Below are 25,591 nucleotides of genomic sequence, written 5' to 3'. Positions count from 1 at the left end.
AAAATTCAATCCCACAACACCTGGAATAGTTTTTAAGGTGCAGGTAAGGCCCTGAACTCTTCCACTAAAACAACACAGTGGAGGATTTCATTTTAGGAAAAATTCACCACTTCTCAGAAAGTTTCCAACTCTCCTGCTCATCTCCTATGAATACGAAACCTTAAATGAAAAAGAGTTAACACAAGAACTTGTACAAATTATTTTAAGAAGCCATAGAATCATACAATTGCTCAGGGCAGAAGAGGCCTTCAAAATTATCACACCCACCCTCAAAGTAACCAGACTACCCTAACTCTAACAACTCAAACCATGAGGGATTCAGTCTCAGTTTTGTCAAACAAAACATTCTGTCCTCTTGTGTTTGGTGTGACTTGCACAAGGAAGTTTCTGCAACACTGCTGTTCCATGTCCAAATGCATATGCTCCGTCCAGAAAATGAGAAATGTGGATCACAGCCTCCCTGGGAACAAAGCCCTATGAACAGAATTACAGCTACTAAGGAACTCTCCATCACAAAGTCACTTCTAGATACATGAGAGGTTTCACACAAAATTCAGAAGCCATTAGAGACAGGCATTACCATCCAATATATAGAGACAAATTTTGTCATCAAATGGTTACCATTACCAAGCAATATGTCAAAACTGGGATAAAATAGTGCATACATACTACAGGTCTTGACAGCAACAATGAAGTCAAACACAACACATAACAACACAGCTGACCCAACTGCTGCTCCCATTCAAATCCAGCCACTCACCATCCTGGTTGCATTCACAGCCTTTACTTGCACCATGGATTTATCCAACTTTAAGCAATATTTTGGCTCCTAGCAAGAGCATGTCGTTCAGTGACAGTTCAAACAAACTCAAGCATATCCAAGTCCTTTTCCTTACAGCTGTACGCATATAAGACAAAAAGGCAAAATTGACAAGTGAAACAAGACCTACCACTCTTCAGATCTTGTTCTAGAATTTTGGTAAATGTTATTCAACATGAAGGTGAAAGGATGGATCCACAAAGTGACTCCTGCCATACTGATTAGACTCCAGCAAACTCTGCTCCATTTCTATGTGGTCACAGGTGAAACAATCCTTCTCCTCCAGCACCTCTTCAGAAAGAGCATCTTCACACCATTCCCAAATAATACTCCTATGATTGTTTTCAGTATGTGTTCATAACAAACAGCTTCAAAGGAACAGTAGCCCAGCCTGTTTCTCTAACGTGTGTACCAACATCATGTCAGGGATGGATATAAGGACATTTTTTCCTTCACTATATTATCATGCAGATAAGTTGTAAGGAGTTCAAATGTTCAGTAGAAATGAAATACAGGGTCATTAACGTTCTGTTTCAAGAACTTCCCCAACACACCCAGCACATGAGCTATGGGGAAGTCATCCAGCCCTGCCAACGACCCAAAGTGTAAGGTGGCAGTCAAAGCAAACCCATGGTTGGAAGCAAACAGAAATAAAGCAACCAGAAGTTGAAGCCTCTCTTTGTGAGATTCTTTTAGAACTTAATGCTTCTGAGATATTCTGCTTCCTTTTTATTCACAGAGAAACTTCTGTCTACAGCTGATTGAGACCCAGTCAAAGGAACGAAGAATTTCCTGTAATAATTGCTTTTCCCAAAGTAAAAGCATTGGCCAGAAATGGAAAACATGAACCACAGCCATCTAGGACATCGAGGCATGAACACGTGAAAACCACAATGAAAGAGAACTACATCACAGGGATGCAGGAAACTAGAGACGGATAAACGAGCTTTCATACTGCCACTGTGTGCCATTCCAGCTCTAAAGAATTGTCCCACAAACAACATCACTGCCTCCAAAGACTGCAAAATGAGGATTGTTGTGTAAACAGCACAGACCTTTGCACCAGCTCTGAAATCAAACCGTACTCATCTCAGCACCCCTCCAACTACCTTTTTCCTAGGTTTGACACCAGTCTCTCACTCTCCTTTCTCAACATTCACAGACTTCACTGCCACCATCAACTGTAACAGCACCTGGCACTAACTTGATAATGAACAGCCACATTTCACTCAGTGACAATTTACAGAAACCTAAGTATATAAAATCCTACTTACAGCCTGACAGCTTTAAAAACTCAAGGCAGGTATGGAAACTGATCTCCCATTGGTCATTCATCAGTGACATTCCAGTCCTCAATAGGTTACTAACTACACTGAGATCAGTCATTACGAACTGAAAAGAAACAACGAAAAAAGATTGAATGTACCGAAGTGATGAACAGCATTGTCACTGCAGAGACATCACTCTTGCATCTGCCCAAACATTATGAAACTAAACATTGAAGTGACAAAACCTTACTATTGCAGATGCCATAGAATGTGATAGCACAGATACACCCAGATCTATTTGTATGAGGTCATCAGAACATTGACAAAAGGCCAAGAAACAGCAAAACACATCCTCTGCATTCCTCACAAGCCATTCACATGCAGAATACCAAACCAATTGGCAAAAACTACCAGCTATAACGATGGTGTTTCATCGTGAAAACACACTAACTGATAGAGCCAAAGGAAGATTTGTACAGTCAATTCAGCACACATACTGATGATCAAACACACTGCTAGAAATGAAAAGTGTATACTGATATTGAATTCCAACTAAACATTAAGGCGTTCCTCAGGCAGAGACAAAAACAACCTCTGGCGGTACTGGGGATGGAACGACAAAAAGTCTGTGCATTTTGGGAAACTCAAGAGTAAAAAAGAGTTCACTTCAGGGATTGGAGGAGACTTGTACTGCCAACAGCCACTCAAACAAAGGAAACCTGAGGCAAGGAGGAGAAAAGCCATACGGCAGAGAGGCAACACGACAAGAAACAAGTAAGTGAGGAGGGAAAGACTGAGTGTGGAGGCGGCGCGGTGTCAGCACTCACCGTGAGGGCGTCGGGCTCGGCGGCGCGGTGCGCGGCAGCGTCTTCCCCGCGCGGCGGCGCGGCCTCGTCCGAAGGCGGCCGGGCCGGGAGCGTGTCGCAGCAGCTGCCGCCCGCGCAGCGCGGCTGGCTCTTGCGCGAGTCGGCCGTGAGCGACACGTCGTGCGAGTAGGAGCGCAGGAAGGCGCGGACGCCGTCGATGCCCACGAAGTGCGAGGCCGGCACGCCGCGCCACGCGCCGCCGGCCGAAGGCGCCGCGGGCGGCCGCGAAAGCCGCCGGCGCCGCAGGCGCAGCGCCAGCAGCAGCAGCAGCGAGGCGACCAAGAGGCACGACACGGCCGCCACGGCCAGCACCAGCCAGCGCGTCAGGCCCAGCGCGGGCTCGGCCGGCGCTGCCGCGCTGCCCAGCTCCGACAGCAGCTCGGCCACGCTCTCGGCCAGCACCACCGTCAGCGTGGCCGTGGCCGACAGCGCCGGCCGGCCCCGGTCCTTCACCACCACCACCAGGCTGTGCCGGGACGCGTCGCGGGCCAGCGGCGAGCGCGCCGTGCGCACCTCGCCGCTGTGCAGCCCCACGCGGAACAGCCCCGGCTCCGTCGCCTTGGCCAGCTCGTACGACAGCCACGCGTTCTGCCCCGCGTCCGCGTCCACCGCCACCACCTTGGCCACCAGCGCGCCGGGCTCCGCCCAACGCGGCGCCAGCTCCACGCCCGCCCAGCTCCACGCGCCCAAACCCGCACCCGGCGCTGCCGCCGCCGGCGGGTACAGCACCTGCGGCGCGTTGTCGTTCTCGTCCGCGATCAGCAGCCGCACCGACACGTTGCTGCTCAGCGGCGGCGAGCCGCCGTCCTCCGCCCGCACCCACAGCTCCACCTCGCGCACCTCCTCGTAGTCGAACGAGCGCAGCGCGTACAGCGCGCCCGTCTCCGCCTGCACCGACACGTACGACGACAGCGGCGCGCCCCGCAGACGCCCCTCCCGCAGCCCGTAGCGCACGCGCGCGTTCTGACCCCAGTCCGCGTCCCACGCGCGCACCGTCAGCAACAGCGCGCCCTCCGCGTTGTTCTCCGACACACGCGCGCTGTAGCGCGCCTCCGCGAACACCGGCGCGTTGTCGTTCACGTCCAGCACCCGCAGCGCCAGCACCGCGCCGCTCCGCAGCGACGGCGACCCGCCGTCCGACGCCCGCACCGTCACGTTGTACTCCGACGCCCGCTCGCGGTCCAGCTCCCGCGCCGTCACCACGCTGTAGTAGTCGTCCAGCGCCCGCTCCAGGCGGAACGGCACGCTCTCGCCCAGGCTGCACCGCACCTCCCCGTTCGCGCCCGAGTCGCGGTCCTGCACGTGCACCAGCGCCACCACCGTCCCCGGCGCCGCGTCCTCCGAGATCTCGCTCAGCGCCGAACGCACCCAAATCTCGGGCGCGTTGTCGTTCACGTCCGTTACCGAGATCGACACCTTCGCCGTGTCGAAAAGTTCCCCTCCGTCTCGTGCCTGTACTTCCAGTTCATAAGACTGGGCTTCCTCGAAGTCCAGGTTCCTCACCAACTTAATCGCTCCCGATTTTGGCTCAAGATGGAAGATATTGGAAGCTTTATCTGAAATCTCTGGAAATGAATACTTCACGTCTCCGTTGGTTCCGTCGTCGGGGTCGGTGGCGGTGACGCTGAGCAGCGTGGAGCCCACGGGCACGTCCTCGGCCACTCGCACCGTGTACACCGCCTGGCTGAACGCGGGCGCGTTGTCGTTGGCGTCCAGCACAGCCACGCGGATGCGCGCCGTGCCCGTCCGCGACGGATCGCCGCCGTCGCTCGCCCTCAGCAGCAGCTCGTGAAACGCCGCCTCCTCCCGGTCCAGCGCCTTCGCCAGCACCAGCTCGGGACGCTTCTCGCCGTCGCCTCCCGCCTGCACCGACAGCGAGAAGTGCTCGTCGCCGCTCAGCGCGTAGCTCTGCAGGGAATTCACACCCACGTCCGGGTCGTGAGCCTTAGGTAAGGGAAATCGAGTTCCCGTGGCTGTCATCTCGCTCATTTTCTCCTCCAGATCCAACTTCTTGAAGCTGGGCGCTTTGTCGTTAATGTCCGTGATTTCCACTTCGATTGCATAAACCTTCATCTCGCCCTCCACGATCAGCTCGCAGCGCAGCACGCATTTCTCCTGCAAACGGCACAGCTGCTCCCTGTCGATCCTCTCGGCCGTCACCAAGTGGCCGCTGCTCGCACGCAGAGCGAAATACTGCGTCCTGCCTTGGGACACCACGCGGGCGCCACGCCCGCCGAGCGCCGCCGGCTCCAGCGCCAGGTCCGCGGCCACGTCGCCCACGAACGAGCCCTTCGGCAGCTCCTCGGGCACCGAGTAGCGCAGCTGCCCCCACGCCGCCTCCCACGCCGCCACCAACACGCACCACAGCAGCGCCCGCTGACTCCGGCACCACCGCCCTGCTCTCGCCGCGCACATCTCCCGCACGGAACCGCCGACAACGAACCACCGCCGCTCACGCGCCGCTCCCACTCCGACTTCTTCTTTCAATCCTCTCTCGCCTTCTCCTCCGGCTCCGGCTCGGCGTCCGCTGCCGACCGCTCCCGCCGCCCCTCCGCCTCGCTGCAGCACCGCTCCGCACCGCTCGGCCGCTCGCAGCCGCACGGACGCCGACACAGCCAGCGAGCGAGCGAGCGAGCCGGGCCGCAGCGGGCGGGGCTGCCTGCAGCGCTCCGCTCCTTCCTCTCCTCCGCGGTGAACAGCGGCGCCCGCAGCCCACGCCCGGCACTGCATGCACGGCTCCACCGAGCAACGCCGCTGCCTCTGCCGCGGAAACATGGAAATAACGCTTTGTGCACTCCGCTTCCTCCAGTCATTGCGCTCTTCAATGATAAAACATATTTCTTCTATTGTTAAGGGAGGGTCTGGTCAGAGGGAAAGGACGGAATTCCCCTGTAGTTCGTTATTTCTAACACCGATTAAAGAGAAGCTTTATTTCTTCTCTAAAGACTTCTGAGTCTTTTCTCCTGCGGTTTCTTGTTTGATTGCTTGTTTGTTTTTGTTTTTTCGTTTTTTTCTTTTTTCAGATGAACTATCTGCATCGGGAAATCCAGTGACCGTTCTTGCAGTTTTTCCTGAAGGAAATGTTCCTCACCTTTCCAGCACTCTGCGTGCCATGAAGTCTACAAATATTTGTCATTTCTATAGTTTCAATGTCAACAGCCCCGACAAAACCATTGCATTCTCTCTAGGACACACAGGAAAGCGATGTCACATGCCATGCACATATCCACCTACAGCAGGAAATGGAGTTTCCAAATCAAACCGTAGCTCTCCTTCATACTTAAGTAAGCATACCATCTACTTCCTTGATTCATACACCATCATCTGTCCATTTGAGAGAGCCCACGTGTCTGGGGACACTGACAGCACATTCACTTGGATTCTAATTCAGAGAAATTTGAAAAACAGAATAGCTTTCCTTTGCCTCCAATGAGATCCTGAACAGACTGTGTGGGACAAACATCGTGTTTTGTAAGGAACTCTTCACACTACCTGAAGGGAGGCTGTGGTGAGGTGGAAGTCAGCCTCTTCTCCCACATAACAAGCAGTAGGACTGGAGGGAAAGGCCCCATGTTGTGCCACAGGAGATTCAGGTCAGATGTTAGGAAATACTACTTGCTAAAGAAAGCAATCACGTGCTGGAACGGGCTGCCCAGGGAGGGGGGGTGGAGTCACCATCAGTGTTCAAGAAACTTGAAGAGAGGCAAACAGTTGAGGGGAAAATATTGGTGATAGGAGAGTGCTAGGAATGAATGACCTCAGAGGTCTTTTCCAACCTATGAGCAGCGTGGAGCCCTATGATTCCATAGGAGCCAGAATCGCACCTTCAGCCCTCTGACAGGGAGGCTTTGTGCTCCAGACTCCAAGGGATGAGACCAACATGTAAATGGGGGGATTGAACACAAGCCCTCCTGCCCAGTTTGAACGTGTTCTCAAGCAGCCAGCGTGCCACAAGTGCATCAGAGGTGATGGGCATGTTCTGTACCTGATGATCTTCTGCTAATACTTCAGCATGCAAAGATGAGCACGAGACTTTCTCCAAAAACCTTTTCCCGCATCCAGTAGCTTGGCTCTACATGATATTCTTGCTTCTAGATGTAAAGAAACAAACTTCCAGCTGTCCCATCTGGGGGACTGTTCTGCAGGGCATAGCTGCATCTGCTTTAAGAAGTCACCTCCCGAAGCACTTGGAAATCACTGACAGTTCAAGCACCATCTTCATTTGCTTTTTGTAAGCAGTCTCTTCCTGAAGGGGACAAAACAATTATTTCTTCTTCAAGGTCATCACGATCATGGAGACAGCAAGGAGTTCTTCTTGGGTTTGGTAGTCTTGGCAATCTCTAACATGAACCAAGGAGCATCTTCTTTTGAATTCCAACTGAAAATACCTCCAAGTAATACCCCACATTCGCAGAAGCAGCCTCTCCACCAAGTACTCCATTGGTTATTCTTTCCATCATTTTGCAGATAATCTTTCCTCAGCTTTCAGCCCTGTACCATCAGCAGTGTGCTACATGCATTTGTGGTTTCCATTGTTCTTACAATGTCAACAGCCGTTCCCCTGCATCCATAACACACCATAAAGGGACTCTCCCATGCACATTCCCCAGTACAGCAGGAAGACGAGGTCTCAATCCATGTAGTTCCCACTTATGGGATTAGAAGAGCAGCCAGCTGCTCCCCTGAGTCCTCTGAGACAGCAGACTGTGTGTCTCCAGTCCTCCAAGAAATGAGAACAACCCACAAGAGGAGGCCACAAGCACTGCAGGCAAGTCTGTTCCACTTCCCCGTGTCGATGCAGTGCCACAGGCCTTTGAGATGTTGTGGATGTGCGCAGCGCTGGATGGACTTTTACAACCTCTGGATTGCAACAGTGGCTGGATTCTGCACCCACCAACTCTCTCTATTACATTAGCATAGTGGGAGACTGCAGCAGCTGAAAACTCTGACCTTCCTTCAGTTCACTTCAATTTCTTACAAGATACCTGCTCATACACCCAAAGAAAACAGCACGGCACCTGGTGTGAAGGAAACTTGTCCCAATAGAGACATACATCCAGGTTTACATATAGGTGTAATAGCACAGCACCCCATGGCACCTGGTATGGCCCTGGAACAGTGTTTGCAGGCATCATCTTTCCCCACAACACTCTTCCGCACTTTGTTGCCTTCAGCATCACAGAAGTCAGTGCCTCCAGCTCTATTATATCTCTTTCACTTCTCAGGCCTGTTCCACATAGGCAACTTTTGCCAAAAGTGAGATTCTGGGGGAACTAACGTTCCCTCTAAAGATAAAGAAACCACAATCATAGCAGAAATAGATGCAGGCATTGGCACCAGGTGTGAAAGGAAACTCAGACAAGAAGGTTTGCTTTCAAGAAGCCACACAGAGCCTTCTTAACTCAACAGTTTTCCAAACTCCAAGCCAGCCTGTCACACACAGCACTCCCAAGTCTCTGGCTCTGTCAGCATCATGGGCACCATCCACATTCCTACTCTTACATCACACAGCACCAGCAGCATTTCAGCCACTGCAGTGTGTTGAAAGAGAAATAGACACAAGTTTTATCCTCGACAGCTCTACACATTCCAAGCATGGAAACGACTCCCTCATTTCCACAATTCCAATCGCCCTTGCAATCTTTTAAGTTTTACATTGGCAGCAGAGAAATTAAAAAGCAGCTGAGCAAAGAGTTACCTGCACATCTCTGGCAATCTACACGAGCTCTGACTCTCCCAAAAAAAACAGCTTCTGGCTGACATGAACAAGCCTCAAGAACATATAACACATCACTGAACAAAAACAAAAACAAAAACAAACAAACAAAAACTCCACCATTTTTGCTGCTCTTTCAAATTCAAATATTCACATGCATATAAGGCCAGGAAATTCTATCATCAGTCCATCAGTGCATGGAAATAATCAAAGAGAAATGTAGCTGAGAAACTCCTCAAGAAGAAATAATGGTCATCAACATGGATACTAAAATTCAATCCCACAACATCTGGAATCCAATCAGTTTTAAAGCTCCTGATAAGGCCCCAGACTCTTCCCATCAACTGCACAGTACAGGATTTCATTTTAGGGAACATTCACCACTTCTCAGAAAGATTCCAACTCACCTGCTCAGCTCCAACAAATATGAAACTTTACATTACATACAGCTCGTACAGGAACTTTTTCAAATTATGACAGGAAACCACGGAATCAGAGATTCAGAATTGCTCAGGTTCCAAAAGGCCTTCAAGATCATCAAGTCCAACGTCACTGTAACCATAACACTCCAACAATGCAAACTATGAGGCACTCAGGCCCAGTTTTCTCACACATAGCATCCTGCCATCATGTGTTTGTTGGGACTTGCTCAAAGAAGGTCAGGAGTTTCTGCAATGCTACCTTATCATTTCCAAGGGCATACAGTATGTTCAGAAAATGGGAAACGTGGCACACAGCAGAAGGCCTATAAACACAAGTACAGTTATGAACAAACTCTACATCACAGTGTCACATCTAGATACACAAGGAGTTTCACACAAGATGTACAAGCCATTACAGATATGCATTACTCAACGTAAAGACACAACTTTTCTCATCAGAGGATCACCATTACCATGCAAGATAATGACACTGGGAAAAAAATGGTGCATAAATATTACAGGTCTTGACACCAACTATGAAATCAAACCATTGCCCACACAGCATCATTGCTGACCCACCTGCTGCTCACATTCAAATCCAGCCACTCACCATCCTTGCTCTGCACTCACTACCTCTTCTTGCACCATGCATACATCCAACATGAAGCAGGCTGTCAGCTCCTAGCAACAGCACGTCACTGAATGACAGCTGAAAGAAACTTCAGCACATCCAAGTCCTTTTCCTGACTGCTGAAATATTTAAGCCAGCTATTCCAGTCTGCCGAGGACTCTCTTCCACACTGAGTACCAGATTAAACTTGGACAACAAGGGAGGCCAATCTGACAAGTGAAAGACTTACCAGCCACGGCTCAGATCTCCTGCTGCACTGTCAGCAAATGTCATTCAACATGGAGACAAAGTGATCAACCCACAAAGTATCTCTTACCATACCAATTACCTGCTCGCAGAGTCGGCTCCATTCCTGGGAACTCAGCATTCAAACAATCCTCTTTCCTCCACAAGTTCTGCACACACAGCATCCCCACGATGTTCCCAAATTATTCTCCTTTGATTGTCTTCAATATTTGTTGATAACAAACAGCTTCAAAGAAGCAGCAGCCCAGCCCATTTTTCCACTACATGTGCAAAGATGTGTCACGGGTGGATACAAGGACATTTGTACCCTCAACGTCGTGCAGAGAGGTTGTGAAAAGCTTCAATGGAAAGCAGAAGTTATATATAGGGTCATTCTCATTCCATTTCAAGAACACCTCACCTGATACACCCAAAACATGTGCTCTTGGCATGTCCTCCTACTCTGCCAACAATGCAAAGGGTAAGATGGCAGCCAAAGCAAGCTCACTGTTGGAAACATACAGAAATTAGGAAACTGTAAGTTGGTGCCCATGGGCCTATTTTGGAAGCTGCCAGGCCTTTTCTTCAACATCTCCCATCCATGGCACGGTCTTCCCTCAACAGATTAGTGCACAGAAAGCTTGCAAAGAGTTCAAAGGGAAGGAGAAATGATATATGGGATCATTAATGTATCATTTCAGGGCTGCATCGCCCTAGGCAATAAACACATGTCAGATTGGGAAGATACTAAAATCTGCAATCAGTGCAAAGTTTAAGGCAGCAGTCAAAGCTGGCTCACTCTTGGAGGCACAAGAAATAACAGAACTGTAGGTTAAGCCCCTTCTCAGGGGTCATTCAGACACTCAGGTTTCTGAGGCACTGGATGCAATTTCCATTCATCTTCTGCTTCCTTCTCACTTACAGAGAAAAAAGTCTGTCTTCATGTGACTGAGACATTTACAAAAGAGGGAAAGATTCCCTCTAGTTCAATGAAAGCTTTTCCAAATGCAATACATGCTTTTCCATCCACACACAGAAAATATGAACCACATCCAGCCTGGAAGTGCCGGCCTCAGTGTGCACAGATGACTGTGAAGGAGCTTCACATCTCAAGGTCACAGGGAGAATGGAATCCATTACTGAGATTGCATGCAGCAATTACAAGCCATTCTATCCATACAGCACTCTTCTACGTGCACTTTATCAAGCAGAAGCGATATTCTCAGGGGACTGTCATTGTCTCTAAGGACAGGGAAACCTGCATAACGATGCACACGATACAAGTCTCAGCACCAGGTATGAAAGGAAACCACTGCCCTGACAAAGCCGCACTGACTCAACTATTTCCTGTTCCTGTACCAGATTCAGATTCCAGCTTTCCCAGCAAAATAACCTCAATGCCAGAATGCAACATGTCAGCATCTGTTACCGCAGGAAGAGCTTTTTTATTTTTTTCCTCCAATGACTTCTGAGGGAAACAGAAGCGTGTTGAAGGCCTGACAGATGAAAATATTCCAGGTACGTATGGACATTTCATCACCCAGTCCTGTGATTTCAACAGATCTTCCCGACTTTGAAAGATACCAGGCCATGGAGGCCGAGCAACAGACCTTGAAAACAAAGCCAGCAATGACATAAAACAAAATGAAGGGAGCCCAGCCTTCCCAGGTTATGTCACTGAGCACTTCTGCACGTAAATGAAAACAATCAGATACATAAATTCAAACTAAACAACAGTAGAAAACAAAAAATACCCAACAAATACAAAGAACTAAGATACTTATCATCTCTAAAGAGATGAGAGAGAGGAAATTCAGACCCTCCTTCTGCCCTGTCTCTATAGAGATTCATCCGATTTGCTGAGCAGCCATTAGGAAAAGAGAAAAGACAGTTGACAACACCAGCAGAAATGCTGCTAGCAAAAAGCACTTCAGTCAATCATCTCTAGAAAGTGACAACCCTGTTGTTCCTTTGTGCCCATCCAAAGAGGAGATACATGACTCAGATCATTTGCTGCTCTGGGCATTTCATTACAACGCAGCTCGTTAAGAGCCAGTAGGACAATTGCAAGAGATCCTCCAGCTGTTACATGATATCTCTGATATGGGAGACACAGCATCAGTCCATGAAAATAAAAACAAATACTGATCTCTGCCATTTATTCGGTCTCAGCAGATACGGAACTCGTTTTTAAATACTGTTGCAGGTAATGAAAAGTGAGTGTTAGCTCAAAAAGGAAGGAACGACATTAAAGCTACAGTGTTCAACCTGTCAATATTGACATGCAGATAAACTCTCAGTGAGATATAAGGAAAGGAATCTATTACGCATACAGTTTATCTGACGACTGAGTCGCTTCCCTTCGGGTGAAGATGAGAGAGGGAGAAACGGCACGAATTGAAAGGAGGCAGTGAGAGTGCAAACACTTCACAAGACCCGAATACAAACTCTCGACACGCCTCTGGCTACGGCACTGTCACTACCGCTGCACAAGCGAGAGAGGAACAACGGTCTGTAAATTAGGGACGTTGACAAAAAACAACTGAGAAAATGAGGACAGAGAAGAGAAAATAGAGATGAACAAAGCCAACAGTCGCACAAAAAAAGGAAGCCTGGAGAAAGGAGGGCAAACGCGACAACAGGGAACGTCAAATCTAAAGGGAAAAGAGAAAGGAGAGGAAGGGAGGGAAGGAGGGAGTGTGGAGGCGGCGCGGTGGCAGCACTCACCGTGAGGGCGTCGGGCTCGGCGGCGCGGTGCGCGGCAGCGTCTTCCCCGCGCGGCGGCGCGGCCTCGTCCGAAGGCGGCCGTGCCGGGAGCGTGTCGCAGCAGCTGCCGCCCGCGCAGCGCGGCTGGCTCTTGCGCGAGTCGGCCGTGAGCGACACGTCGTGCGAGTAGGAGCGCAGGAAGGCGCGGACGCCGTCGATGCCCACGAAGTGCGAGGCCGGCACGCCGCGCCACGCGCCGCCGGCCGAAGGCGCCGCGGGCGGCCGCGAAAGCCGCCGGCGCCGCAGGCGCAGCGCCAGCAGCAGCAGCAGCGAGGCGACCAAGAGGCACGACACGGCCGCCACGGCCAGCACCAGCCAGCGCGTCAGGCCCAGCGCGGGCTCGGCCGGCGCCGCCGCGCTGCCCAGCTCCGACAGCAGCTCGGCCACGCTCTCGGCCAGCACCACCGTCAGCGTGGCCGTGGCCGACAGCGCCGGCCGGCCCCGGTCCTTCACCACCACCACCAGGCTGTGCCGGGACGCGTCGCGGGCCAGCGGCGAGCGCGCCGTGCGCACCTCGCCGCTGTGCAGCCCCACGCGGAACAGCCCCGGCTCCGTCGCCTTGGCCAGCTCGTACGACAGCCACGCGTTCTGCCCCGCGTCCGCGTCCACCGCCACCACCTTGGCCACCAGCGCGCCGGGCTCCGCCCAACGCGGCGCCAGCTCCACGCCCGCCCAGCTCCACGCGCCCGAACCCGCACCCGGCGCCGCCGGCGGCGGGTACAGCACCTGCGGCGCGTTGTCGTTCTCGTCCGCGATCAGCAGCCGCACCGACACGTTGCTGCTCAGCGGCGGCGAGCCGCCGTCCTCCGCCCGCACCCACAGCTCCACCTCGCGCACCTCCTCGTAGTCGAACGAGCGCAGCGCGTACAGCGCGCCCGTCTCCGCCTGCACCGACACGTACGACGACAGCGGCGCGCCCCGCAGACGCCCCTCCCGCAGCCCGTAGCGCACGCGCGCGTTCTGACCCCAGTCCGCGTCCCACGCGCGCACCGTCAGCAACAGCGCGCCCTCCGCGTTGTTCTCCGACACACGCGCGCTGTAGCGCGCCTCCGCGAACACCGGCGCGTTGTCGTTCACGTCCAGCACCCGCAGCGCCAGCACCGCGCCGCTCCGCAGCGACGGCGACCCGCCGTCCGACGCCCGCACCGTCACGTTGTACTCCGACGCCCGCTCGCGGTCCAGCTCCCGCGCCGTCACCACGCTGTAGTAGTCGTCCAGCGCCCGCTCCAGGCGGAACGGCACGCTCTCGCCCAGGCTGCACCGCACCTCCCCGTTCGCGCCCGAGTCGCGGTCCTGCACGTGCACCAGCGCCACCACCGTCCCCGGCGCCGCGTCCTCCGAGATCTCGCTCAGCGCCGAACGCACCCAAATCTCGGGCGCGTTGTCGTTCACGTCCGTCACCGAGATCGACACCTTCGCCGTGTCGAAAAGGCCACCGCCGTCCCGTGCCTGTAACTCCAATTCATAGGAGTTCCATTCCTCGTAGTCCAGGTACCTCACCAGTCTGATCAGTCCGGTCTCGGCGTCCAGATGGAAGATCTCCGAAGCAGTGTCTGTAGCTTTCTTCATCGAATACTTCACGTCTCCGTTGGATCCGTCGTCGGGGTCGGTGGCGGTGACGCTGAGCAGCGTGGAGCCCACGGGCACGTCCTCGGGCACTCGCACCGTGTACACCGCCTGGCTGAACGCGGGCGCGTTGTCGTTGGCGTCCAGCACAGCCACGCGGATGCGCGCCGTGCCCGTCCGCGACGGATCGCCGCCGTCGCTCGCCCTCAGCAGCAGCTCGTGAAACGCCGCCTCCTCCCGGTCCAGCGCCTTGGCCAGCACCAGCTCGGGACGCTTCTCGCCGTCGCCTCCCGCCTGCACCGACAGCGAGAAGTGCTCGTCGCCGCTCAGCGCGTAGCTTTGCAGAGAATTCACTCCCACGTCCGGGTCGTGAGCTTCGGGCAGGGGAAATCGGGATCCGATGACAGTTGTTTCGATCATTTCTTCCAGGATTTCGATTTCCTTGAAGCTGGGTGCGTTGTCATTAATGTCCGTGATTTCCACTTCGATTGCATAAACCTTCATCTCGCCCTCCACGATCAGCTCACAGCGCAGCACGCATTTCTCCTGCAAACGGCACAGCTGCTCCCTGTCGATCCTCTCGGCCGTCACCAAGTGGCCGCTGCTCGCATGCAGAGCGAAATACTGCGTCCTGCCTTGGGACACCACTCGGGCGCCGCGCCCGCCGAGCGCCGCCAGCTCCAGCGCCAGGTCCTCGGCCACGTCGCCCACGAACGAGCCCTTCGGCAGCTCCTCGGGCACCGAGTAGCGCAGCTGCCCCCACGCCGCCTCCCACGCCGCCACCAACATGCACCACAGCAGCGCCCGCTGCCTCCGGCACCACCGCCCTTCTCTCGCCGCGCACATCTCCCGCACGGAACCGCCGCCACCTCACGATCGCTGCTTCCGCGTCGCTCCGACTTCTGATTCCTCTTCTCTCTTTCCTTCTGCTCCGGCTCCGGCTCCGGCTTGGCGTCCGCTGCCGACCGCTCCCGCCGCCCCTCCGCCTCGCTGCAGCACCGCTCCGCACCGCTCGGCCGCTCGCAGCCGCCCGGGCGCCGACACAGCCAGCGAGCGAGCGAGCGAGCCGGGCCGCAGCGGGCGGGGCTGCCTGCAGCGCTCCGCTCCTTCCTCTCCTCCGCGGTGAACAGCGGCGCCCGCAGCGCACGCCCGGCACTGCACGCACGGCTCCACCGAGCAACGCCGCTGCCTCTGCCGCGGCAACATGGAAATAACGCTTTGTGCACTCCGCTTCCTCCAGTCTTTGTGCTCTTCAATGATAAAACGTATTACTTCTATCCTTAAGGGAGGGTCTGGTCAGAGCGAAAGGACGGAATTCCCCTGTAGTTCGTTATTTCTAACACCGATTAAGGAGAAGTTTTATTCCTTCTGTAAAGACTTCTGAGTCTTTTCTCCTGTTTTTATTCTTTGTTGTTGTTGTTGTTGTTTCTTTTTCAGATGAACTATCTCCATCGGGAAATCCAATGACCGTTCTTGCAGTTTTTCCTGAAGGAAATGTTCCTCACCTTTCCAGCACTCTGCGTGCCATGAAGTCTACAAATATTTGTCATTTCTATAGTTTCAATGTCAACAGCCCCGACAAAACCATTGCATTCTCTCTAGGACACACAGGAAAGCGATGTCACCTGCCATGCACATATCCACCTACAGCAGGAAATGGAGTTTCCAAAGCAAACCATAGCTCTCCTTCATACTTAAGTAAGCATACCATCTACTTCCTTGATTCATACAAAATCATCTGTCCATTTGAGAGAGCCCACGTGTCTGGGGACACTGACAGCACATTCACTTGGATTCTAATTCAGAGAAATTTGAAAAACAGAATAGCTTTCCTTTGCCTCCAATGAGATCCTGAACAGAGTGCGTGGGACAAACATCGTGTTTTGTAAGGAACTCTTCACACTACCTGAAGGGAGGCTGTGGTGAGGTGGAAGTCAGCCTCTTCTCCCACATAACAAGCAGTAGGACTGGAGGGAAAGGCCCCATGTTGTGCCACAGGAGATTCAGGTCAGATGTTAGGAAATACTACTTGCTAAAGAAAGCAATCAGGTGCTGGAACGGGCTGCCCAGGGAGGGGGGGTGGAGTCACCATCAGTGTTCAAGAAACTTGAACTGAGGCAAACAGTTGAGTTGAAAATATTGGTGATAGGAGAGTGCTAGGAATGAATGACCTCAGAGGTCTTTTCCAACCTATGAGCAGCGTGGAGCCCTATGATTCCATAGGAGCCAGAATCTCACCCCCAGCCCTCTGACAGGGAGGCTTTGTGCTCCAGACTCCAAGGGATGAGACCAACATGTAAATGGGGGGATTGAACACAAGCCCTCCTGCCCAGTTTGAACGTGTTCTCAAGCAGCCAGCGTGCCACAAGTGCATCAGAGGTGATGGCCATGTTCTGTACCTGATGATCTTCTGCTAATACTTCAGCATGCAAAGATGAGCACGAGACTTTCTCCAAAAACCTTTTCCTGCAATCCAGTAGCTTGGCTCTACATGATATTCTTGCTTCTAGATGTAAAGAAACAAACTTCCAGCTGTCCCATCTGGGGGACTGTGCTGCAGGGCATAGCTGCATCTGCTTTAAGAAGTCACCTCCTGAAGCACTTGGAAATCACTGACAGTTCAAGCACCATCTTCATTTGCTTTTTGTAAGCAGTCTCTTCCTGAAGGGGACAAAACAATTATTTCTTCTTCAAGGTCATCACGATCATGGAGACAGCAAGGAGTTCTTCTTGGGTTTGGTAGTCTTGGCAATCTCTAACATGAACCAAGGAGCATCTTCTTTTGAATTCCAACTTAAAATACCTCCAAGTAATACCTCACATTCGCAGAAGCAGCCTCTCCACCAAGTACTCCATTGGTTATTCTTTCCATCATTTTGCAGATAACCTTTCCTCAGCTTTCAGCCCTGTACCATCAGCAGTGTGCTACATGCATTTGTGCTTTCCATTGTTCTTACAGTGTCAACAGCCATTCCCCTGCATCCATAACACGCCATAAAGGGACTCTCCCATGCACATTCCCCAGTACAGCAGGAAGACGAGTTCTCAATCCATGTAGTTCCCACTTATGGGATAGGAAGAGCAGCCAGCAGTTCCCCCGAGACCTCTGAGACAGCAGACTGTGTGTCTCCAGTCCTCCAAGAAATGACAACAACCCACAAGACGTGGCCACAAGCACTGCAGACAAGTCTGTTCCACTTCCCCGTGTCGATGCAGTGCCACAGGCCTTTGAGATGTTGTGGATGTGCGCAATGCTGAAGTTTCTGTAAGCAATCTCTTGCTTTTGAACCTTTGCCACCTCTTGATTGCAACAATGGCTGGATTCTGCACCCACCAACTCCCTCTATTACATTAGCATAGTGGGAGACTGCAGCAGCTGAAAACTCTGACCTTCCTTCAGTTCACTTCAATTTCTTACAAGATACCTGCTCATACACCCAAAGAAAACAGCACGGCACCTGGTGTGAAGGAAACTTGTCCCAATAGAGACATACATCCAGGTTTACATATAGGTGTAATAGCACAGCACCCCATGGCACCTGGTATGGCCCTGGAACAGTGTTTGCAGGCAACATCTTTCCCCACAACACTCTTCCGCACTTTGTTGCCTTCAGCATCACAGAAGTCAGTGACTCCAGCTCTATTATATCTCTTTCACTTCTCAGGCCTGTTCCACATAGGCAACTTTTGCCAAAAGTGAGATTCTGGGGGAACTAACGTTCCCTCTAAAGATAAAGAAACCACAATCATAGCAGAAATAGATGCAGGCATTGGCACCAGATGTGAAAGGAAACTCAGACAAGAATTTGGCTTTCAATAAGCCACACAGAGCCTTCTTAACTCAACAATTTTCCAAACTCCAAGCCAGCCTGTCACACACAGCACTCCCAAGTCTCTGGCTCTGTCAGCATCATGGGCACCATCCACATTCCTACTCTTACGTCACACAGCACCAGCAGCATTTCAGCCACTGCATTGTGTTGGAAGAGAAATAGACACAAGTTTTATCCTCGACAGCTCTACACATTCCAAGCATGGAAACGACTCCCTCATTTCCACAATTCCAATCAACCTTGCAATCTTCTAAGCTTTACATTGGCAGCAGAGAAATTAAAAAGCAGCTGAGCAAAGAGTTACCTGCACATCTCTGGCAATCTACACGAGCTCTGACTCTCCCAAAAAAACCAGCTTCTGGCTGACATGAACAAGCCGCAAGAACATATAACACATCACTGAACAAAAACAAAAACAAACAAACAACCAAAAACTCCACCATTTTTGCTGCTCTTTCAAATTCAAGATATTCACATGAATATAAGGCCAGGAAATTCTATCATCAGTCCATCAGCGCATGGAAATAATCAAAGAGAAATGTAGCTGAGAAACTCCTCAAGAAGAAATAATGGTCATCAACATGGATACTAAAATTCAATCCCACAACATCTGGAATCCAATCAGTTTTAAAGCTCCTGATAAGGCCCCAGACTCTTCCCATCAACTGCACAGTACAGGATTTCATTTTAGGGAACATTCACCACTTCTCAGAAAGATTCCAACTCACCTGCTCAGCTCCAACAAATATGAAACTTTACATTACATACAGCTCGTACAGGAACTTTTTCAAATTATGACAGGAAACCACGGAATCAGAGATTCAGAATTGCTCAGGTTCCAAAAGGCCTTCAAGATCATCAAGTCCAACGTCACTGTAACCATAACACTCCAACAATGCAAACTATGAGGCACTCAGGCCCAGTTTTCTCACACATAGCATCCTGCCATCATGTGTTTGTTGGGACTTGCTCAAAGAAGGTCAGGAGTTTCTGCAATGCTACCTTATCATTTCCAAGGGCATACAGTATGTTCAGAAAATGGGAAACGTGGCACACAGCAGAAGGCCTATAAACACAAGTACAGTTATGAACAAACTCTACATCACAGTGTCACATCTAGATACACAAGGAGTTTCACACAAGATGTACAAGCCATTACAGATATGCATTACTCAACGTAAAGACACAACTTTTCTCATCAGAGGATCACCATTACCATGCAAGATAATGACACTGGGAAAAAAATGGTGCATAAATATTACAGGTCTTGACACCAACTATGAAATCAAACCATTGCCCACACAGCATCATTGCTGACCCACCTGCTGCTCACATTCAAATCCAGCCACTCACCATCCTTGCTCTGCACTCACTACCTCTTCTTGCACCATGCATACATCCAACATGAAGCAGGCTGTCAGCTCCTAGCAACAGCACGTCACTGAATGACAGCTGAAAGAAACTTCAGCACATCCAAGTCCTTTTCCTGACTGCTGAAATATTTAAGCCAGCTATTCCAGTCTGCCGAGGACTCTCTTCCACACTGAGTACCAGATTAAACTTGGACAACAAGGGAGGCCAATCTGACAAGTGAAAGACTTACCAGCCACGGCTCAGATCTCCTGCTGCACTGTCAGCAAATGTCATTCAACATGGAGACAAAGTGATCAACCCACAAAGTATCTCTTACCATACCAATTACCTGCTCGCAGAGTCGGCTCCATTCCTGGGAACTCAGCATTCAAACAATCCTCTTTCCTCCACAAGTTCTGCACACACAGCATCCCCACGATGTTCCCAAATTATTCTCCTTTGATTGTCTTCAATATTTGTTGATAACAAACAGCTTCAAAGAAGCAGCAGCCCAGCCCATTTTTCCACTACATGTGCAAAGATGTGTCACGGGTGGATACAAGGACATTTGTACCCTCAACGTCGTGCAGAGAGGTTGTGAAAAGCTTCAATGGAAAGCAGAAGTTATATATAGGGTCATTCTCATTCCATTTCAAGAACACCTCACCTGATACACCCAAAACATGTGCTCTTGGCATGTCCTCCTACTCTGCCAACAATGCAAAGGGTAAGATGGCAGCCAAAGCAAGCTCACTGTTGGAAACATACAGAAATTAGGAAACTGTAAGTTGGTGCCCATGGGCCTATTTTGGAAGCTGCCAGGCCTTTTCTTCAACATCTCCCATCCATGGCACGGTCTTCCCTCAACAGATTAGTGCACAGAAAGCTTGCAAAGAGTTCAAAGGGAAGGAGAAATGATATATGGGATCATTAATGTATCATTTCAGGGCTGCATCGCCCTAGGCAATAAACACATGTCAGATTGGGAAGATACTAAAATCTGCAATCAGTGCAAAGTTTAAGGCAGCAGTCAAAGCTGGCTCACTCTTGGAGGCACAAGAAATAACAGAACTGTAGGTTAAGCCCCTTCTCAGGGGTCATTCAGACACTCAGGTTTCTGAGGCACTGGATGCAATTTCCATTCATCTTCTGCTTCCTTCTCACTTACAGAGAAAAAAGTCTGTCTTCATGTGACTGAGACATTTACAAAAGAGGGAAAGATTCCCTCTAGTTCAATGAAAGCTTTTCCAAATGCAATACATGCTTTTCCATCCACACACAGAAAATATGAACCACATCCAGCCTGGAAGTGCCGGCCTCAGTGTGCACAGATGACTGTGAAGGAGCTTCACATCTCAAGGTCACAGGGAGAATGGAATCCATTACTGAGATTGCATGCAGCAATTACAAGCCATTCTATCCATACAGCACTCTTCTACGTGCACTTTATCAAGCAGAAGCGATATTCTCAGGGGACTGTCATTGTCTCTAAGGACAGGGAAACCTGCATAACGATGCACACGATACAAGTCTCAGCACCAGGTATGAAAGGAAACCACTGCCCTGACAAAGCCGCACTGACTCAACTATTTCCTGTTCCTGTACCAGATTCAGATTCCAGCTTTCCCAGCAAAATAACCTCAATGCCAGAATGCAACATGTCAGCATCTGTTACCGCAGGAAGAGCTTTTTTATTTTTTTCCTCCAATGACTTCTGAGGGAAACAGAAGCGTGTTGAAGGCCTGACAGATGAAAATATTCCAGGTACGTATGGACATTTCATCACCCAGTCCTGTGATTTCAACAGATCTTCCCGACTTTGAAAGATACCAGGCCATGGAGGCCGAGCAACAGACCTTGAAAACAAAGCCAGCAATGACATAAAACAAAATGAAGGGAGCCCAGCCTTCCCAGGTTATGTCACTCAGCACTTCTGCACGTAAATGAAAACAATCAGATACATAAATTCAAACTAAACAACAGTAGAAAACAAAAAATACCCAACAAATACAAAGAACTAAGATACTTATCATCTCTAAAGAGATGAGAGAGAGGAAATTCAGACCCTCCTTCTGCCCTGTCTCTATAGAGATTCATCCGATTTGCTGAGCAGCCATTAGGAAAAGAGAAAAGACAGTTGACAACACCAGCAGAAATGCTGCTAGCAAAAAGCACTTCAGTCAATCATCTCAGGAAAGTGACAACCCTGTTGTTCCTTTGTGCCCATCCAAAGAGGAGATACATGACTCAGATCATTTGCTGCTCTGGGCATTTCATTACAACGCAGCTCGTTAAGAGCCAGTAGGACAATTGCAAGAGATCCTCCAGCTGTTACATGATATCTCTGATATGGGAGACACAGCATCAGTCCATGAAAATAAAAACAAATACTGATCTCTGCCATTTATTCGGTCTCAGCAGATACGGAACTCGTTTTTAAATACTGTTGCAGGTAATGAAAAGTGAGTGTTAGCTCAAAAAGGAAGGAACGACATTAAAGCTACAGTGTTCAACCTGTCAATATTGACATGCAGATAAACTCTCAGTGAGATATAAGGAAAGGAATCTATTACGCATACAGTTTATCTGACGACTGAGTCGCTTCCCTTCGGGTGAAGATGAGAGAGGGAGAAACGGCACGAATTGAAAGGAGGCAGTGAGAGTGCAAACACTTCACAAGACCCGAATACAAACTCTCGACACGCCTCTGGCTACGGCACTGTCACTACCGCTGCACAAGCGAGAGAGGAACAACGGTCTGTAAATTAGGGACGTTGACAAAAAACAACTGAGAAAATGAGGACAGAGAAGAGAAAATAGAGATGAACAAAGCCAACAGTCGCACAAAAAAAAGAAGCCTGGAGAAAGGAGGACAAACGCGACAACAGGGAACGTCAAATCTAAAGGGAAAAGAGAAAGGAGAGGAAGGGAGGGAAGGAGGGAGTGTGGAGGCGGCGCGGTGGCAGCACTCACCGTGAGGGCGTCGGGCTCGGCGGCGCGGTGCGCGGCAGCGTCTTCCCCGCGCGGCGGCGCGGCCTCGTCCGAAGGCGGCCGTGCCGGGAGCGTGTCGCAGCAGCTGCCGCCCGCGCAGCGCGGCTGGCTCTTGCGCGAGTCGGCCGTGAGCGACACGTCGTGCGAGTAGGAGCGCAGGAAGGCGCGGACGCCGTCGATGCCCACGAAGTGCGAGGCCGGCACGCCGCGCCACGCGCCGCCGGCCGAAGGCGCCGCGGGCGGCCGCGAAAGCCGCCGGCGCCGCAGGCGCAGCGCCAGCAGCAGCAGCAGCGAGGCGACCAAGAGGCACGACACGGCCGCCACGGCCAGCACCAGCCAGCGCGTCAGGCCCAGCGCGGGCTCGGCCGGCGCCGCCGCGCTGCCCAGCTCCGACAGCAGCTCGGCCACGCTCTCGGCCAGCACCACCGTCAGCGTGGCCGTGGCCGACAGCGCCGGCCGGCCCCGGTCCTTCACCACCACCACCAGGCTGTGCCGGGACGCGTCGCGGGCCAGCGGCGAGCGCGCCGTGCGCACCTCGCCGCTGTGCAGCCCCACGCGGAACAGCCCCGGCTCCGTCGCCTTGGCCAGCTCGTACGACAGCCACGCGTTCTGCCCCGCGTCCGCGTCCACCGCCACCACCTTGGCCACCAGCGCGCCGGGCTCCGCCGAACGCGGCGCCAGCTCCACGCCCGCCCAGCTCCACGCGCCCGAACCCGCACCCGGCGCCGCCGGCGGCGGGTACAGCACCTGCGGCGCGTTGTCGTTCTCGTCCGCGATCAGCAGCCGCACCGACACGTTGCTGCTCAGCGGCGGCGAGCCGCCGTCCTCCGCCCGCACCCACAGCTCCACCTCGCGCACCTCCTCGTAGTCGAACGAGCGCAGCGCGTACAGCGCGCCCGTCTCCGCCTGCACCGACACGTACGACGACAGCGGCGCGCCCCGCAGACGCCCCTCCCGCAGCCCGTAGCGCACGCGCGCGTTCTGACCCCAGTCCGCGTCCCACGCGCGCACCGTCAGCAACAGCGCGCCCTCCGCGTTGTTCTCCGACACACGCGCGCTGTAGCGCGCCTCCGCGAACACCGGCGCGTTGTCGTTCACGTCCAGCACCCGCAGCGCCAGCACCGCGCCGCTCCGCAGCGACGGCGACCCGCCGTCCGACGCCCGCACCGTCACGTTGTACTCCGACGCCCGCTCGCGGTCCAGCTCCCGCGCCGTCACCACGCTGTAGTAGTCGTCCAGCGCCCGCTCCAGGCGGAACGGCACGCTCTCGCCCAGGCTGCACCGCACCTCCCCGTTCGCGCCCGAGTCGCGGTCCTGCACGTGCACCAGCGCCACCACCGTCCCCGGCGCCGCGTCCTCCGAGATCTCGCTCAGCGCCGAACGCACCCAAATCTCGGGCGCGTTGTCGTTCACGTCCGTCACCGAGATCGACACCTTCGCCGTGTCGAAAAGGCCACCGCCGTCCCGTGCCTGTAACTCCAATTCATAGGAGTTCCATTCCTCGTAGTCCAGGTACCTCACCAGTCTGATCAGTCCGGTCTCGGCGTCCAGATGGAAGATCTCCGAAGCAGTGTCTGTAGCTTTCTTCATCGAATACTTCACGTCTCCGTTGGATCCGTCGTCGGGGTCGGTGGCGGTGACGCTGAGCAGCGTGGAGCCCACGGGCACGTCCTCGGGCACTCGCACCGTGTACACCGCCTGGCTGAACGCGGGCGCGTTGTCGTTGGCGTCCAGCACAGCCACGCGGATGCGCGCCGTGCCCGTCCGCGACGGATCGCCGCCGTCGCTCGCCCTCAGCAGCAGCTCGTGAAACGCCGCCTCCTCCCGGTCCAGCGCCTTGGCCAGCACCAGCTCGGGACGCTTCTCGCCGTCGCCTCCCGCCTGCACCGACAGCGAGAAGTGCTCGTCGCCGCTCAGCGCGTAGCTTTGCAGAGAATTCACTCCCACGTCCGGGTCGTGAGCTTCGGGCAGGGGAAATCGGGATCCGATGACAGTTGTTTCGATCATTTCTTCCAGGATTTCGATTTCCTTGAAGCTGGGTGCGTTGTCATTAATGTCCGTGATTTCCACTTCGATTGCATAAACCTTCATCTCGCCCTCCACGATCAGCTCACAGCGCAGCACGCATTTCTCCTGCAAACGGCACAGCTGCTCCCTGTCGATCCTCTCGGCCGTCACCAAGTGGCCGCTGCTCGCATGCAGAGCGAAATACTGCGTCCTGCCTTGGGACACCACTCGGGCGCCGCGCCCGCCGAGCGCCGCCAGCTCCAGCGCCAGGTCCTCGGCCACGTCGCCCACGAACGAGCCCTTCGGCAGCTCCTCGGGCACCGAGTAGCGCAGCTGCCCCCACGCCGCCTCCCACGCCGCCACCAACATGCACCACAGCAGCGCCCGCTGCCTCCGGCACCACCGCCCTTCTCTCGCCGCGCACATCTCCCGCACGGAACCGCCGCCACCTCACGATCGCTGCTTCCGCGTCGCTCCGACTTCTGATTCCTCTTCTCTCTTTCCTTCTGCTCCGGCTCCGGCTCCGGCTTGGCGTCCGCTGCCGACCGCTCCCGCCGCCCCTCCGCCTCGCTGCAGCACCGCTCCGCACCGCTCGGCCGCTCGCAGCCGCCCGGGCGCCGACACAGCCAGCGAGCGAGCGAGCGAGCCGGGCCGCAGCGGGCGGGGCTGCCTGCAGCGCTCCGCTCCTTCCTCTCCTCCGCGGTGAACAGCGGCGCCCGCAGCGCACGCCCGGCACTGCACGCACGGCTCCACCGAGCAACGCCGCTGCCTCTGCCGCGGCAACATGGAAATAACGCTTTGTGCACTCCGCTTCCTCCAGTCTTTGTGCTCTTCAATGATAAAACGTATTACTTCTATCCTTAAGGGAGGGTCTGGTCAGAGCGAAAGGACGGAATTCCCCTGTAGTTCGTTATTTCTAACACCGATTAAGGAGAAGTTTTATTCCTTCTGTAAAGACTTCTGAGTCTTTTCTCCTGTTTTTATTCTTTGTTGTTGTTGTTGTTGTTTCTTTTTCAGATGAACTATCTCCATCGGGAAATCCAATGACCGTTCTTGCAGTTTTTCCTGAAGGAAATGTTCCTCACCTTTCCAGCACTCTGCGTGCCATGAAGTCTACAAATATTTGT

At 52.9% G+C, this 25,591-nt stretch overlaps 1 protein-coding gene across 17 annotated transcripts in view; it reads right to left on the bottom strand.

Moving 5' to 3' along the window:
* Nucleotides 1–25,591, bottom strand: part of LOC125700302 (protocadherin gamma-C5-like) — a 193,004-nt gene that overhangs the window by 101,738 nt on the left and 65,675 nt on the right. The window contains exon 2 of one of the 17 annotated variants that reach the window (XM_048960780.1): nucleotides 3,684–5,021. The exons of 9 other annotated variants lie outside the window; for them this stretch is intronic. In XM_048960780.1, the coding sequence (XP_048816737.1) occupies nucleotides 3,684–5,021 (1,338 nt within the window). Of the gene's footprint in view, nucleotides 1–3,683; nucleotides 5,745–13,980; nucleotides 15,349–23,744; nucleotides 25,118–25,591 lie in introns of those variants that run through there. 7 more of the 17 variants (XM_048960786.1, XM_048960793.1, XM_048960782.1 and 4 more) reach the window with 7 other exon arrangements.

This window comes from Lagopus muta, chromosome 14 (genome assembly GCF_023343835.1).
Source record: "Lagopus muta isolate bLagMut1 chromosome 14, bLagMut1 primary, whole genome shotgun sequence".
Classification (NCBI taxonomy): domain Eukaryota; kingdom Metazoa; phylum Chordata; class Aves; order Galliformes; family Phasianidae; genus Lagopus; species Lagopus muta.
This window is presented reverse-complemented; position numbering and strand designations above follow the sequence as displayed.